At 40.4% G+C, this 17,961-nt stretch overlaps 1 protein-coding gene across 1 annotated transcript; it reads left to right on the top strand.

Annotated features, from left to right (window-relative positions):
- Positions 1–15,429: 15,429 nt before the first annotated feature.
- Positions 15,430–17,077, top strand: LOC147885422 (cationic peroxidase 1-like). Its single transcript, XM_087396804.1, has 4 exons — positions 15,430–15,692; positions 15,805–15,996; positions 16,103–16,268; positions 16,447–17,077. The coding sequence occupies exons 1-4, from the start codon at positions 15,471–15,473 to the stop codon at positions 16,857–16,859; spliced, it is 993 nt and encodes a 330-aa protein (XP_087252930.1). The 5' UTR covers positions 15,430–15,470; the 3' UTR covers positions 16,860–17,077.
- The last annotated feature ends 884 nt before the right edge of the window (positions 17,078–17,961 follow it).

The raw sequence follows: 17,961 nt of genomic DNA on the forward strand, positions 1-17,961 counted from the left end.
TTCCTTTCTGTTTTCTTCTCCTTCTTTTCTCCTTACCCATCTTTTCATCTCCTTCCCTCTTCTTTCTTCTCCTTTTTGTCTCTTTTCTTCTCCTTCACTCTTTTTTTCTCCTTCCCTCCTCTGTCTTCTCCTTTTTGTCTCTTTTCTTCTCCTTTTGTCGCTTTTCTTCTCCTTCCCTCTTTTCTCCTTTTCTTTTTGTCTCTTTTTGTCTCTTTTCTCCTTCCCTTTTTTCTTCTCCGTTTCCTCTCTTTTCTTCTCCCTCCCTTCTCTTTTCCTCTCTTTTCTTCTCCCTCCCTTCTCTTTTCCTCTTTTCTTTGTTGAGATATCGAGCTCCTCTCGTGATATGCCAGGGTGACCGTTGTGCATTTATGTCACCGACTTGTTAGCTGCAGATGCGGTTGGTACACCGCCCATGAATAATAGCTGGATGATAGCTATCCTTATCTACTCTAGTTCGTGGCTCAGTTAGTATGCCACCTTAGTTAGCTGAATTTGGTTTGAGACACACATATAGGATTCTTCTATCTCTTTGTACTAGAGTTCTTTTGGCTTACACAACTAAGAAGAGGAAAATTGTTTTCAGCCTCCACCTTTGTGTATATTCCCCCATTGTGTATGTGAGAAAACCACAAGTGAGACTCCTTCTCTTTCTCCCACTATCTTCACATGGTATCAGAGCCTAGTTTGTGGTAAGGAGCTCAAGAAAGCAAACCAAGTTCGCGGTGTCCTAGTAAGAGGACCATTGTTGCTTTCCTTTTTCAAGTTTGGGAGAAAATCTCTGCAGGTAGCACAGCCGAAAGTGCAAGAGTGCACTGTCTCGGATTGAGACGCCCTTCATAGTGTGGCGAGAGGGCAGTATATGCTGCGGGAAAGGGCAAAGCCTCTTGTGACTTTATTTTTTAGATTCGAGGCCATTTCGGGGCCCATTTTAAAGGCGAAAATTCTTCGTAGGCACTCAGAAAAAGGCCCTATTTTTGCTATCCGACCACTGTTCTGCAGGTTGGTGAAAAGTTGTCGTAGAAATTGCATCGTATGCCTATGCATAGAGATATTGGGAGTTGCGGAATCATCCTTGTTGCCTGTTGATGCAAAATCACCACTAGGAAGTGACTGTGTGGTCAAATACCACTTTCGTCAGTTTTGTAGATATGCCCGTGTGAGGCAAAAGCAGTGTTTTTTGCACTAACAAAATATTTTGCAGTGTTCTATAATGGCGTCTGATTCTCTTTCATAGATTGTCACTGAAAAGCTTGACAAGAACAACTTCCAGGCATGGAAGTTTAGAATGACGCATTTCCTTATGGGAAAAGGCTATTGGGAGTTCATTACAGGAAATGAAGAAGAACCAGTTCTTCCTAATGTTCCCAATCAATAGGAAATGTAGGCATTTAAAGGATGGCATGAGAGTGCTAGAAAAGTTTTAGACATCCATTGCTGTCCGTGAAAATTTTCCTAACTTGAATGGTCTAGGAAAGGATTATGTGCAATTTTAGACATCCATTGCTGTCCGTGAAAAATTTCCTAATTTTGAGGAGTTGTTTGCTCTTCTAATTTCTAAAGAGCAGAGAAATGGGGGTGCATCTTCTTCAAGAGGAACTTTAAAAGAAATTGTCTTCTACTCAAATGCTAGAAGAGGTAGAGGTAGAGGTAGAGGAGGCCGATCTGGAGGCCATGGAAGAAATCAAAATATATAGCAAACTCAAGAAAACCAATCCTTTGGAGGAGGACGTGGTAACTCTAGAGGCAGGGGGAGCCAAAGAGGCCGTGGTGGATGGCAGAGAGGTCAAAATGCAAATAGCAATGTTGAATGCTACTATTGTGGTAAAATGGGTCATATGGCTAAAGATTGCTACAAAAAGCAGAATGACATTATGAATGGAAAATTGCAGCAAGGCAATTATGCATCCTCTAGTAGACAGGGTGATGACAAAAATGAGCATTTGTTTATGGTGTAGCACATGACCAATTCTATGACAAGTGCAGAAGAATGCAATGATGTGTGGTATGTTGACTCAGATGCATCAAACCACATGACAGGTCATGCAGAATGGATGCAGGATGCAAGGAAAATGGAAAAACCAAGATTTGTGGAGACTGGTGATGATACTGCACATCCTATTGTGCAGATTGGTAAAATTCCTTTGTTTATGCAGGATGGGAAAGAGAAATACCTATCTGATGTATTTCATGTCCTGAACATCACCAAGAACCTGGTTTCTTTTGGTCAAATGGTTGAGCAGGGCTTGCAGGTCAGATTTAATCCTCATGGATGCTTTGTTGAGGATATGAAAAATAACGGTCGCTTGATAGCAAAAGGAAAGAAGAAGGGCAGGATGTTTACATTGGATGCAGACATGCCTAAATTGAGTGCAGCAATGTTTGCACATAGGACCGGTGTAGTTGCAGATATTGATATCTAGCATAAACGCAATGGTCATGTTAATGTACAACAACTTAAATCAATGCAGGCCCAAAATATTGTTGCAGGATTGCCTAAATTCAAGGTTACAGAAATGCATAAGGTACGTGAAGCCTGTCAATTTGGAAAACAGGCAAGGAAACCATTTCCTAGGCATGTTCAAGAGAGTAAGAAGCCATTGGAATTAATCCACTCTGATGTGTGGACTACTAAAGCTACATCTATTGGAGGCTATCATTATTTTGTCACTTTTATTGATGACTATAGCAGAAAAGTTTGGGTGTATTTTATGAAAAAGAAAAGTGAAGTGTTTGGGCACTTCAAAGCTTTTAAAGCTATGATTGAAAAAGAAACAGGCCTACAAATAAAATGCCTAAGGTTAGATGGAGGGGGAGAGTACCTCTCAAATGAGTTTGCAAGGTTCTTGCAGGATCATGGCATAAAGCAACAATATTCATGCAGTAATACCCTACATCAAAATGGACTTGCAAAAAGGAAAAACAGGCATATTGGAGAGGCATCCCGGGCCATGCTAAATGAAAAAGACCTTCCAGATTATTATTGGGCTGAAGCAGTTGCTACAACAGTTTACATAATGAATAGGACTCCCACTGCAGCAATACATGGCATGACACCAGAGGAGATGTATACTGGTAGGAAACCAGACATTTCTCATTTGAAAATTTTTGGTTGCATTGCCTATGTTCATGTGCCAGATGAGTTGAGGTCCAAGTTGGAACCCAGAGCTGAGAAGTGCATCTTTATTGGTTATTCTCTGCAGCAGAAAGGGTATAGATGCTATAACCCTTCTACTCGTAAGTTTACAGTGAGCAGAGATGTTGTTTTTTATGAGATGAGCAGCTAGTATAAACTATAAATGTGATTGATGATGTAGATGCACAAAATGGTAATGCTGCATAGAATTCACAGTAGCAATCACAAAATATTAGTGGACCTGCAGCATCCTCTAGCAGTGGTTCACATACTTCACCATGGACAGGCAGATTGAGATCAGGAGAATCTCCTCAAAGCAATGCAGATACTCGTATACAGGTATCATGAAAAGGAAAAGAGAAGGTAGATCAGCCCATGTTTGATGTGAATGCAGGTCACTCTTATGTGGATGGTGAATCCAGTGGCTTAGAACAAAGCATTGATGATGAGTTGGGTATTCCTTCTATTGTTACACCTGGAGTAAGGAAGACCAGGGATGTTTTAAGAGCACGTGGAAGTGAGCCTATTTTGCATTCCATCTCTTTTTTGCATTCAAAACTCCACACTCGACTTTTCCTCTCTTTTTTGCATTTTGCATTTTGTATTCTACATTTCATCTCTTTTTTACATTACACATTCCATAAGTTTTTTGCATTCCCCACTCCACATTCCACACTCCCTCTCTTTTTTGCACTCTACATTTTGTATTCCCTCTCTTTTCTGCATTCCACACACCACATTCTTCATTCCACACTCCACATTTTTCATTCCCTCTCTTTTCCCATTCCATGTTCTACATTCCATCTCTTTTTCCCATTCTGCATTCCCTCTATTTTTGGCATTCATCATTTCACATTCCCTCTCTTTTTTGCATTCCATCTCTTTTTTGCATTTCACATTCCATCCCTTTTTTTGCATTCCACATTATTCATTCCATCGCTTTTTTGCATTGTAAGTTAAGCATTCCCTGCCTTTTTTGCGTTTTGCATTCCCTCACTTTTATGCATTCTCACTTTTTCCACATTGCACCTTTCATTTTAAAATTAATTTCAAAGGTCTTCATGTAATTAGTTTTGTTAATTTAACACATATTGATTCAAGTATTTTTGGGGGTTTATTTGTCTCATAAATGTAATAGCGATGTCTAGTCATAGGTCATCAGGATCAGAGAATAGCTAGAGATTTGTGTATTCACGGCTCTCACTGATGAGTCCAGCACAACTGAATGAGATTGTAGCTAGCATAAGCTCGGATTAGGTAGACTTTCTCTAGCTCTACTCTCATCAAGAGAATTTATTCAAACCTCTCCGATGAGTTAGGCAATAAGTCCCTATAGCAAGCCACCTCGTGGTGGCCAAGAGTCAGTAGCTGAGAGTTAGGCTGAGAGTTAGGCATTGCTAGCAGATCATAGGGATCGATGACATCATCATTTTCATAGATCATGATCATGTTGCAAAAGTGGTGCTAATGATGTAGTAGAGTCTGCACATACAACCTCCTCTCAATGGCATGCCTCCATGCGATCGAGTACCCCTACCACCACACGAGCCACACCATTGGATATAGGAGACACTTAGACACCACCAGCCCCACCCACACCGTTCTTCCATCTGTCAGATAAAGTATTAATATATGATGTGGATGACTTGTGAGAGCTTAAGTTTACGAGGTGATGTCTAACATGTGGCAAATAATGAGTGGAGTCTTTGATCAAGATACCATGGATCCCTAGCCAAAGAAGCCAACCCACAAGAAAGATTAGATCATCCTCTGGGTCACGAGCTTGTCATGGATAAGCAAGTTTACGAGGTGATGTCTAACATGAGGCAAATAATGAGTGGAGTCTTTGATCAAGATACCATGGATCCCTAGCCAAAGAAGCCAACCCAGAAGAAAGATTAGATCATAGAAACGCTTCAAAAGGATTAGCCTATACCTCTGGGTCACGAGTTATGTAGTATGAAACATTAATGGATAAAATTTTAAAACATGATCAATTGGATGCATTCCATGCATTGAGTAAAGGAAAGACAAAGCCCAACACAGATGATTGGGAGTGGGCCATTCAAGAGATGGAAGAAGAGCCATTAAAGTGAAAAAAGAAGGAAAAAGCAACATGAACCCGCCTATAAAAGAGAGCTGCTTCGCACCTTGGGAAGGGTGCGACATACAAAACCAAGCAATGGATTGTAAGCACTTGTGCTACATAATTCTTTTTTAGTTTTTATTTTCATTTGAATGCATTTTTTTCTCATATTAATTCATCTTTTTTTTTTTTTTGGGGTTCATAAGGAATCAAGGACTAGGTGGTGGGCTCCGACAGAGGCTGAAATGGACTATGCATGGAGCCATGACATGTATTCTCTTTTTTAAAAGATGGAGGGGGACTGAACCGTAGTTGATTAGATGGCAAAAGCACACTACTTCTTCTCAATCAACTTCCTTTCCATTTTAAAAATAAATCTTTAGTCACATTTCTAAATTTTTACATGCACCATTCTTAGGACACGAGTGGAGTGAGCAATCACATAGGCGAGGGCTTGAGATCTAGAGTTGCAGGGGAGGGTTTCAATGGATGCCAGAGATTCAGAGGATGAGGATGAGGGTGACTCAAGACAAGGAGGATGATTAGTAGATTTTTTACTTGGTATATCTATGATCGTATACATAGCCATCTTTTGGCTAGTTTTCCATCTTGTACATAGCCATCTTATATTCTTTTTGTACTACATGATGAGAAATTTATGTAGTATTTTTGCCATTGTGTATCCCTTTTTTGGCATGTATGGATTCATTTTAGTATTACCCTCTTTTCATTACTTTCTTAAAATTTTCTTTTTGTGTGTGTTTATCATGGTTGCCTTTAGTATGGTAGTTGGACAAAATTTATATTATTTTTTATATTTTATCTCATTATTAATATATTATATAATAATCAAACGTACACCTTAAAGCATTGTATCCCTTTTTTGGCATGTATGGATTCATTTCATTATTACCCTCTTTAGAAGGGAGCTATGTTGGCCAGATAGTGTTCAGCTATAGTGGAACAAAATGGGGCTGAAAGAATCCCTATTTTGCTCCACAAAGTTTTTCTTTAAAAAAATCTAGTATTGGTATTTATCGGCAAACATACTAACAATAATGCTAATGATCAGCGGTTGTAGGACACCGATAAGTATATTGACTTATAGAATGATGAGTACATCGATGAATGTACTGATGGACATACCGATGTGCTCATTGTGATTGAAACTTTGACTGAGGTACGAACTTTTAAATGTTAGGATTTTTTTCTAAATAGCAATATGTATGTCCAAAAGCGGCTAGCTCCTTGTAGTGTCTCTTGAATCAAAGAATAAGAGAAACATGACCAATCTCAATTACCTTTTTGCAACTACCTATATCTAATTGTATGAACAATATTAAATCTCCCAATTTGTTTTGATTCAACAAACACGATTGCTCTAATTGTCTTGAGAAACCTCCCATTAATACATAGTATATAGTGTTGAGATATCAAGCTCTACCGCCGATATATCTCCTGGATGACTATCATTTATGTCACCGCCTATGTTAGTTGTACTCGTGGTGTAGTTAGACTACCACGTATGTTTTTGGTTTGGGTTCACATATGAACCACGTATTCTAGGGTTTGACATATAGGGTATTTCCCTCTTCTATTGTATGGTTGTTGTGTGCAAAAGTGAAGAAAGGCTTCACCCTCCAACCTTGTGTCCTCTCTCTTTTTTGTGTTGTGAAGAAAGCTGAACTTGAGTCTCCTATCTCTCTCCCTTATTCTTTACATGGTATCAGAGCCTTGTTCATGGTAAGGAGCTCAAGAAAGCAAGCCAAGTTTGTGGTGTCTTGGTAAGAGGACCAGTGTTGCTTTCCTATTTCGAGTTTGGGAGCAAATCTCTGCAGGTAGCACAGCCAGAAGTGCAGGAGTGCACTGTTTCAGATTGAGAGGCCCTTCGCGGTGTGGCGAGAGCGCAGTATATGCTGCGGGTGAGGGCAAAGCCCTCAGTGACTTTATTTTTCTAATTTGAGGCCGTTTCAGGGCCCGTTCTGAAGGCGGAAGTTCTTCGCAGGCCCTGTTTTTCGCTGTGCGACCACTGCGCGGCTAGTCGGTGGAAAGGTGCCACAGAAATTGCATCGTATGCCTGTGTGCAAAGATATTGGGAGTTGCAGATTCATGCCTGTTGCCTGTTGATGCAAAATCGTCACTAGGAAGTGACTGTGTGGTGAAATACCACTTTCGTCAGTGTTGCAGATCTGCCCCTGTGAGGCTTTTTGCAGAAGTTTTGCTATTTGCCCTTGTGAGGCATTTGCTGTGTTTACAGGTTGCTGTTGCAATTCGTGATTTGTAAAATGTCTGAGAATCTGTCTACCATTGTCAGTGAGAAGCTTGACAAGAACAACTTCCAAGCATAGAAGTTCAGGATGACAAACTTCCTTATGGGAAAGGGAGTTTGGGAGTACATCAGTGGTGAAACTGCAGATTCAGTTTTGGGTGCTGCTCCCACTCCTACTGAATTGAAGGCCTTTAAAGAATGAGAAAAGCCAGAAAATGCTTGTATTGGCTGTCTGTTAGCATTTCAGATTCTATGATTGTGCATATACAGGATGTAGAGACGCCTAAGGAGGCATGGGATACATTGGTGAAGCTGTATAGCACAAATACCAAAGCACGAAAGATGCAGCTAAAGCAGGATTTACACAATGTGCAAAGGAAAAATCTGAATATAAATGAGTATTCCTTGAAGGTGAAAGGCCTTGCAGATTCTCTTGCCTCCATTGGAGCACCTGTTGATGATGAGGACTTAGTGTCCGCGACCTTGAATGGTCTTGGGAAAGATTATGCACAGTTTCGGACATCCATTGGAGTCCGTGAAACATTTCCTGATTTTCAAGAACTTATTGCTCTCTTGCTGAGTGAAGAGCAAAGGAATGGTGGTTCAGCCACCTCAAGTTCTCAAGAGACTGCTTTCTACTCGAATACAGGTAGAGGCAGGGGTAGAGGAAGAGGCCGTTTTGGTGGCCGTGCAGGAAATCAGAACCAACAGCAACAACAGGAAAACCAGTCCTATGGAGGAGGACGTGGTAGTTCTAGAGGCAGGGGAAGCCAAAGAGGCCATGGTTCATGGCAAAGGAACCAGCAAGTAAATAGCAGCACAGAATGCTATTATTGTGGAAAGCCTGGACACAAGGAGAATACATGCTATAAAAAGCAGAATGACATCAAAAGTGGGAAGTTGCAGCAAAGCAACTATGCATCATCAAGTGGGCATGGTGACGACAGAAATGAGCACCTTTTTGTGATGCAGCATATGGTTAACTCCATGTCAAGAGATGCTGCAGCTTGCAATGATGTTTGGTATGTTGATTCAGGTGCCTCTAACCACATGACCAGTCATGGTGAGTGGTTTCATGATGTTAGAAATTTGGATAAGCCAGGTTATGTTGAAACAGGTGATGATACTGCGCACCCAATTACGCAGGTTGGTAAAGTGCCATTGGCTATGCAGGATGGCAAAAAGAAGTACTTGGCAGATGTACTTCATGTTCCAAAAATCACTAAGAACCTGGTTTCAGTTGGCCAGATGGTTGAGCAAGGTTTGCAGGTTAGATTTAATCCTGATGGATGGTTTGTTGAGGACTTGAAAAATAAGTGCCGCTTGGTTGCGAAAGGCAACAAAAATGGCAGAATGTTCACCTTGGATGTTGATATGCTTGAGGTGAAAGCTGCTATGTTTGCGCATGGGAGAGGTGTCATTGCAGATATTGAGATATGGCACAAGCGCATTGGGCACGTGAATATACAAAGGCTGAAATCTATGCAAACGAAAAACATTGTTGCAGGTTTGCCTAAATTCAGAGTTGAGGGAATGCAAAAGGTATGTGAAGCATGCCAAATGGGTAAGCAGGCCAGACATGCATTTCCCAAAAATGCTAAGGTGAGCAGAAGACCTTTGGAAGTGATCCATTCAGATGTTTGGACAACCAAAGCTGCTTCTATTGGTGGATGCCATTATTATGTGACGTTTATTGATGACTACACTAGGAAGGTGTGGATTTATTTTATGAAGCACAAAAGTGAAGTGTTCAGCCATTTCAAGGCTTTTAAGGCCATGGTTGAAAAAGAGAAAGGTGTGCATATTAAAGTGCTAAGATCTGATGGAGGGGGAGAGTACTTTTCAGAAGAATTTTGTGAATATCTGAAAGAACAGGGAATTCAAAGGAAGTACTCATGCAGGTCTACCCCTCAGCAGAATGGGGTTGCAGAAAGGAAGAACAGGCATATTGCAGAAGTAGGACGGGCGATCCTAAATGAGAAAAACATGCCTGATTATTTTTGGGCTGAAGCAGTAGCAACTGCTGTTTATATTATGAACAGAACCCCCACTGCAGCTGTCCATGGCATGACACCTGAAGAAATGTATACACGCCAAAAACCAGATATTTCTTACTTGAAGGTATTTGGTTGCATAGCTTATGTTCATGTTCCTGATGAGAAGAGAACAAAGCTGGATCCAAAGGCAGAAAAATGCATCTTTATTGGATATGCTCTGCACCAGAAAGGGTATCGCTGTTATAACCCTTCCACCCGCAAAATGCAAGTGAGCAGAGATGTTGTTTTTGATGAAATGAGCAGCTGGTATGCACCAACTGTTATGGTAGGAGATGCAGATGCAGGAAATGGGAATGTTGCAATAAATGTAGAGCAGCAATCTCAAGCCTTGAGTGGACCCAGAGAGTCCTCTACTAGTGGATCTAATGCATGGACAGGGAGATTGAGATCTAGTGAATCGTCACATGGCAGTCCTGATAGTGTTGTGCAGGTATCACATAAGGGAAAAGAAAAAGTAGACCATGCTCCAGTGTTTGATGTGTCTGCTGGTAGCTCTCATGTTGATGGAGAGTCAAGCGGCTCTAAAATGAGCCTTGATGAGGAACTTGGGATTCCTTCTGTTGTTACACCTGGTGCAAGGAAAAGCAGGCATGATTTAAAGACTCCTGCAACTGATCCAGTTGTACGGAGGTCCACTCGTATTAAGTATCCAGTTGACAGGTTGAGATATGATGGGTATACAGCACATCACTATGCTTATATGGTCAAGGTTCTAGAGGAGCCAGAGCCCACATGTTTTGAGGATGCAGCAGGGCATAAAAATTGGGAAGCAGCTATGGATGAAGAGATGGCTGCCTTGGATGCAAACCACACTTGGCATTTGATGCCTTTGCCTCATGATAAGAAGGCTATTGGCTGCAAGTGGGTTTACAAAGTAAAGCACAATGCTGATGGGTCTGTTAGCAGGTACAAGAAGGCAAGATTGGTTGCCAAAGGTTTTGCGTAGACATATGGAATTGACTATGAGGAAACTTTCAGCCCAGTTGCAAGGATGGCAACCGTGAGAGCAGTAATTGCTATGGCTGCTGCAAAGGGATGGTCTTTGCATCAGATGGATGTGAAAAATGCCTTCTTGCATGGTGATTTGCAGGAAGAGGTTTATATGATGCAGCCAGAAGGTTATGAGGATAATTCACACCCCGATTTTGTATGCAGGTTGCGCAAAGCCTTGTATGGCTTAAAACAGGCGCCGAGGGCATGGTCAGACAAGATAGGGCAATATCTTGTCACTATTGGATTTCAGATTTCCAATTCAGATTTTTCACTTTATGTGAAAAGGACAAACAGAGGGATTGTGCTTATAGTCATCTATGTTGATGACTTGATTCTTACAGGTGATAGTGATGCAGACATTAATGAAGTGAAGCTGCTGTTGAAGCAGAAATTTGAGATGAAGGATTTGGGAGAGCTGCGTTACTTCTTGGGCATTGAGGTTATTAGATCCCCGAGTGGGATATGGCTGTTGCAAAGGCAATACGGTTTGGACATGCTGTCCAAATATGGGATGACAGGCTGTAAGCCTATCTCTGTTCCATTGGAGCAGAATGTGAAGCTCAATGCAGAGACAGGTGAGCTTCTTGAAGATATTACTATGTACAGGCGCATAGTAGGTAGCTTGATTTACATGACTATAACCAGACCAGATTTGAGCTATGCTGTGGGGCTGGTGAGTCAGTTTATGCAGGCACCGAGGAAGCCACATTTGGATGCGGCTAGGCGCATACTGCGGTATGTGAAGTCCACATTGCATTATGGACTATTTTATGAAGCTGGGTGTGCATTACAGGTACATGGATACACAGATGCTGACTGGGCTGGTAGTGTCTCAGACAGGAGATCTACTAGTGGTTTTATGTTTTCCCTTGGGAGTGGTGCCATCAGTTGGAGCAGCAAGAAGCAGCCAACAGTTGCCTTGTCGAGCACAGAGGCTGAGTACAGGGGTGCAGCAATGGCTGCATGTGAGGTAGCTTGGTTACGGAAGCTACTTGCAGATATGGGACAGTCAATTCATGCAACAGTTGTCATTCATTGTGACAACATTAGCAGCATCATGCTTGCTAATAACCCAGTTTATCATGCTAGAACGAAGCACATTGAGGTGCATTATCACTTTGTGAGAGAGAAGGTTCTAGCTGGTGAGATTGATCTTGTTTATGTCAGCACTGAGGAGCAGGTGGCTGATATTTTTACGAAGGCATTGGGTACCGAGAAGATTCACAGATTTAGAAGCTTGCTTGGTGTACGTGAGATGGATTTGAGCTTGAGGGGGAGTGTTGAGATATCAAGCTCTACCACCGATATATCTCCTGGATGACTATCATTTATGTCACCGCCTATGTTAGTTGTACTCGTGGTGTAGTTAGACTACCACGTATGTTTTTGGTTTGGGTTCACATATGAACCACGTATTCTAGGGTTTGACATATAGGGTATTTCCCTCTTCTATTGTATGGTTGTTGTGTGCAAAAGTGAAGAAAGGCTTCACCCTCCAACCTTGTGTCCTCTCTCTTTTGTGTGTTGTGAAGAAAGCTGAACTTGAGTCTCCTATCTCTCTCCCTTATTCTTTACATATAGATGGGTGCATTGTCACTCATAGTTATATGGTTCTTTTAAAAATATAATTAGTAAATGCACCATGATGACGATTCTTGGGAATATAATTGTATTAAAAGGGTAGAAATCCTTCTTAAGAGGATAGAAATACTTCTTGTTACTCTTAATTATTTAGAAACTCTTAAGACGATAGAGATCCTTCTTGTAACTCTTGCAAGGTGTTTGTTGATACCATTATAAAGTCCTTTAAGATTTTACTACTGTTTTGCTATTTGAAACCCTGTAAGGTTTTTATTGACATCATTATTAAGTCTTAGATATTTTACAAGACTCTCATGGTAAATTAATCTCAGGTAAATATTCAACTCCTTTTAAAATTGTACTTATATTTTCTTTTAAAATCTTACAAAATTTGATGAACTTTTAAGAGAGTGTTTGCGTTATACTTTTACTTGTATTTGCCTAAAACATTTCAAAACTTACTTTATTTATAAGAGAATCTTTTTTAATTTAGAGCCTATTCTTTTTTCAAAAATTTGTATTCAAAAGTAATTTAAAAAATTATTTTGGAAGTGAAATGATAAAAAATTAATAAAATAGGTTTTTATAAAGATCATTGCCCTATTAAACTTTATTTTAGAGTCTCTATTGCCAAGAATTTTGCTTACATTATCTTTCCCTTGGCATCTTTTTCCCGACCCCAAGTGCCAAGGCAAACATAATTACACTTTTAACATGTAGCTAAAGGTGTGAATGGGATGGAAATAAAGCTTATTGAGGCATTGTGAAAATGAACTTTTAAGACCGAATAGTGATAGGGTGTGGTCAACCAATGTTTTTAGCCTTTTAAAGCCCAAAAATTCAAATGACATAGTTTTGGCAATGATATTCTTCAACGTCAAATGTGTAATAAATTGATGACATGAGTGTTGTAGACATGCAAATCCACTTGAACACCTCTTCTTTGTTGACCAATCATTTGATATTGTGAAGTGAACCACTCCTCTTGAATGTCTTATTGTTTTAGCTTCTGTGAAGGTTGACTAGTTGACATTCTTATAAGTAGCTTGGGGGGTTTACATATAGTTTTTCAAACCGGGTGTCGTGGATTTAAGGGATATTATTAAAACCCCTTAAAATGACTTCCTTTTGTGATTATATTTTAGAATTTGTATTTAAAAATGAATTTTTGCTATTTAAAATCCCCTTCTATTGAACCCATGAGCTATATTTACATGTGATGAGTGACCTCCCCAAGTAAAATAGGGAATATGTTCTTAATCCCATCGAGTAAAGGAAATATATCAAAGACATGAGATTGTGCTAGCTTCTTCTCATGGAGTATGTGATACATACTCTGTGTGTGTGTGCGCATGCGCATGCGTGTGCACGCACATGTGTGTGTGTGTGTGTGTGTGTGTGTGAGAGAGAGAGAGAGAGAGAGAGAGAGAGAGAGAGATTTGAGTGATCTATCTATAATAACACTTTAGTAGCTTTGACACCTCAATAAGGATGTATTTAATGGACTTGTTATTGTAATAGTTTGCATATAATGTACATAATTCTTTACTGGCCCTAGTACAAGCATTTATATTTTGATCATTGATCATTTGAATTTAAAGTGCCAATGAGTCTCTATACATTTGTATAATTTATGTAAATGAGATACAAAATTCTTTAAGCACCTACATCATGTAAGTTTGGCAACTAAAAAATTCCCTTTTATGCTCATATGTGTCTTTTAAAAGTAAGGGCTCCAAGACGTAAACACATCATCTTAGCTGCAGGCTTATAGTTTGTTTTCATAAGTCCCTCACATGGTCTTGCAATGGTGCTAGAACATGATAGACTTTAAGAACATTACCTTTAGAAGAAACTTTACTAAACCAAAGGTTAAGATGTTTTAGGCAATATGTAAATTACACAATCGTTAATTTCAACTTAAATATCCCTTTTGAATGAAGGGATGAGTCTCAAGGTGGCATTAGTTTGTCAACATGAAGAGCTCCACCAAATGTCTTAGTCATCTTTTCCAAATAAATGCAAAGCTTCCTCCTTGATTGTTATTAATTAGAAGAAGTTGAAATGCCAACTTATCTTTTCCAAATGAGAGTAAAAGTACATCCTTATTAACTTGTCAATTCAAGTCAAAAGTATTGTCCAATGATTCATCTTTTAATGAAACGAAGTTTCTTTCCACCCACTTCCACTAGAGAGTTTTACAAAAGTTGTCAAGCATTAATCATCCTTGACATCGTGCGTTTGCGTGCAACATGTTTCCTATCTCTTGGGACATATGATGGTGAGAGCACATTGGGCATTCTCCAATGGGTAATGTTTGATTTTTCCCGTTGTAACATAAGGTTGCATGCTCCTATTGGTGAGCATTAGGTGAACCAAATATCTTTTGAGAACGTCTCCTCTATGAGTACATGTGTATGTGTGCACGTGTGTGCATGCCTGCGTTCATGCGTGTGTGCATGCGTGCGTGCGTGTGTGTGTGTGTGTGTGTGTATGTGTGTGTGTGGGGGGGGGGGGTGGGTGGGTGGGTGACTTGCTTGTGCACTCAGACAAACATGAATACATACCCACACACATAGAGACATTTGGGCATTTATTCATTTTTTATTGAGACAAAGTTCCTTTTGTCCACTCGCTCCACTAGCGTATTTGATAGAAGTTGTCAAGAACTAATCATCCTCGAGATTGTGTGTTCATGTGGAACATGCTCCCAATCTCTTAGGGATATATGATGGCAAAAATGGGTAATGTTTGGTTTTTTCCATTTTAGTATCATTTGGGCATGCACATGGAGCTCCTCTCTCTCTCTCTCTCTCTCTCTCACAATGTCATGTATTTGTTGTATATACATGTGCACATGCTCTCTCTCTCTCTCTCTCTCCTGCTCTCTCTCTTTCTCTCTCTCACTCATACTCTCATATACACACACTTTTTTAATAATTAAAAAATCTCTCTCTCACACACACACTCACTCACTCACTCATGCATGCATGCATGCATGCAAATTAAGAGTTGCCCCACCTTCTCTCTCTCTCTCTCTCTCTCTCCCTTGTGAAACGTCGACTAGGAGTGAAACCTTGGTCCCCGTCAGAGCGCAATAGAAGAGGTGTTGCAGCCGACCAAAAGAGTGGGTCCTGGATTCCACTCTGTGGTAAAAGTCAGCAGCTGGCGCCACTCACTCACGCATGAGTCATCCCTGCCTGCAAATCATCGTGTGGTTGACTCGACCCAGATTCACCCACCTCTTCGACGGCCACCAATTCACCTTATAAATCAACTCCATCAGCTCCAATTCTATCGTCTCATCATCAACTGCCTATTCGTGCTTATCTCGTTTCGCATTCTGCAGTTATGTCTTGCTCCAGCGTTCCGCTCTTAGCTTACGCACTACTCCTCACAATGCTGTGGTTAAATGTGCCTTGTACTCATGCGCAGCTCACGTCCAATTATTACAATAGCTCCTGCCCTAGCGTTCAATCCATCGTTCGCAGCACCATGAGTGCTGCAGTCCAACAGGAAGCTCGTATGGCGGCTTCGATCCTGCGGCTATTTTTCCATGACTGCTTTGTGCAGGTCATGCTTCATTCATTCTCACCCGGTTTGCATTTCCCGCTAACTTCGTCACGGTTTGAACGTCAGACTACTACATCTTAGTGCGCTAAATCCACTTCTTTTCCTCCTCCAGGGTTGTGACGCTTCTATCCTATTGGACGACACATCCACGTTTCAAGGAGAAAAGACGGCGTTTCCGAATGTGAATTCGCTAAGAGGCTTTGACGTTATCGACACAATCAAATCTAACGTGGAGGCTACATGCCCAGGAATCGTTTCGTGCGCGGATATTCTAGCACTGGCAGCCCGTGACGGAGTTGTACTGGTACGGCCCATTAAGTTGAACCATGCATTCTACTAAATTTGCTTTGCGTACTAAAATCATCAGCACATCAATTATCTAAGGGAGCATTGACTCTATGTGGAACTAGAGTGGAGGGCAAACCTGGACTGTGCTACTAGGAAGAGCAGATTCTATGACAGCAAGCTACTCTGAAGCGAATTCCAACATTCCAGGTCCGACAGAAGATGTCAACTCACTAATTTTAAAATTTCAAGCCCAGGGTCTGTCTGTCCAGGATTTGGTAACACTATCAGGTGAGGATGCTTAAATCTGAAACCATCTCATCTCATATTATAACATATGGATTCTCTTCTAGGTCCCTCTAATTAAGAAGCTAGAAAGAAAGCACGCCACTCGTGATTTCAGGAGCAATCCTGTACGAAGAAGATACAAACACACATGCACCTGATAGCTCTCCGTCGATCAATGCAGGTGCGCACACCATCGGTCAGGCACGTTGTGTCAACTTCAGACAACGGTTGTACAATGAGAGCGGAGATGGTCAGCCTGATTCCACCTTAGATACCACGTATCTTTCGCAACTTCAAGCCGTCTGTCCCTCCAACGGAAGCGATGACAATCTTTCTGCTTTAGACCTCCAGACTCCAACTCGTTTCGACAACTGCTACTATACCAATCTAGTGAACAATAAAGGTCTTCTCACTTCTGATCAGGAGCTGTACTCAACATCAGGAAGCTCCACTATTTCAATTGTTCAGAGCTACAGTCAGAACCCAAGATCTTTCCTCAGTAATTTTACTAAATCAATGATAGCCATGGGAAACTTGAATCCTCTCACAGGTACCAATGGGGAGATCCGTACGAATTGTCGTGCTATTAACTGAGAACTCCGATTGTTGTACTGAAAATCTTAACCAACGTTTGGATGATATAGAAACGTACAAAGCTTAGAACATTAATCCTGGCATAATAGTTTGTGCTTCTAAAAAGGAGGAGCATTTAAGTCAAAGGACAATAGGAATCTTTACACAATATGAGCATAGTAACAAAAATCATTTGCACAAATATGGTTATTATATTTATCGATGTAAATGATAGGCGTGCCAACTAAACAATATGAATATCATTTAGTGGGCCTGCCCATTGAAATCTTGAAGTTGTGAAATTATGTTTTCTTGTCAAATTGTAATGTACATAAATGAGTGGTGGGACCGGTAAATGTAATTGGATTTGCGTGTTTGTCCATATGTGGTCGAGACTGGAGCCATGAATGGTCATAGGTATATTTATGATTTGTTTCATGTTTTGAGCTGCCATAAAATTCTTTAGTTCTGATATCGCCCATGTTTGTTTGTTATAGCCAATGTTAAAGTCTCCCAAGATATAAGTTTGTATTGGTTATTTCACATGTGAGAGTTGTTGTTCAATTAAGTAGAGAAGGGCATTTAGATTTACTTTTGGAGACTTGTATACATTAATTAAAGACTGTGATCTCATCGATACTCAGATGTTGTAGAATTGTTACCAAGGTTTTTGACACTTTCGTGTTAGGAGTACATCCTTTGTTAAAATTTAAGGTCGTTTTTGTAGTAATATGTCGTAATGCCTCCTTAGTGATGTTGTATAGTTTTGAATCCTTTGATTGTTATTGGCTTCGAAGATTTTATTTTTGTCTCTTGTAGACAAAGTATTGCTTTTGCTTAAATTAATATCTTGTTTATGTGCAATATCCTCTTGTGTTTACTAATTATATGTTGGATTGTTTTGGTTGTTCTCGTTCAAAGTCTACTTGTTCCAATTTCCAAGACCATGTATTCTTTAAGCGCTCGATCTCCTTATGCGTAAGCATATTGGCTTTGATTTTTTAATGCTCTAGCTTGTTTAGAATGTATAAGTTCTTAGGGTCACATATCAGTGATGGTGTTGTGTAAACCATACCATGCGACTTTATATTTGATGGGTCAAATGCTAAGCAATCCATGAATA

Source organism: Dipteris shenzhenensis, chromosome 25 (assembly GCF_047967505.1).
Source record: "Dipteris shenzhenensis isolate YYH24624 ecotype China chromosome 25, Dip_SZ_1.0, whole genome shotgun sequence".
Lineage (NCBI taxonomy): Eukaryota > Viridiplantae > Streptophyta > Polypodiopsida > Gleicheniales > Dipteridaceae > Dipteris > Dipteris shenzhenensis.

Coding starts and splice junctions, on each gene's coding strand:
- LOC147885422 (XM_087396804.1), top strand. CDS start 15,471: ATGTCTTGCTCCAGCGTTCCGCTCTTAGCTTACGCACTACTCCTCACA. Junction 15,693..15,804: donor TCCATGACTGCTTTGTGCAG/GTCATGCTTCAT, acceptor TTCCTCCTCCAG/GGTTGTGACGCTTCTATCCT. Junction 16,269..16,446: donor GGATTTGGTAACACTATCAG/GTGAGGATGCTT, acceptor CGATCAATGCAG/GTGCGCACACCATCGGTCAG.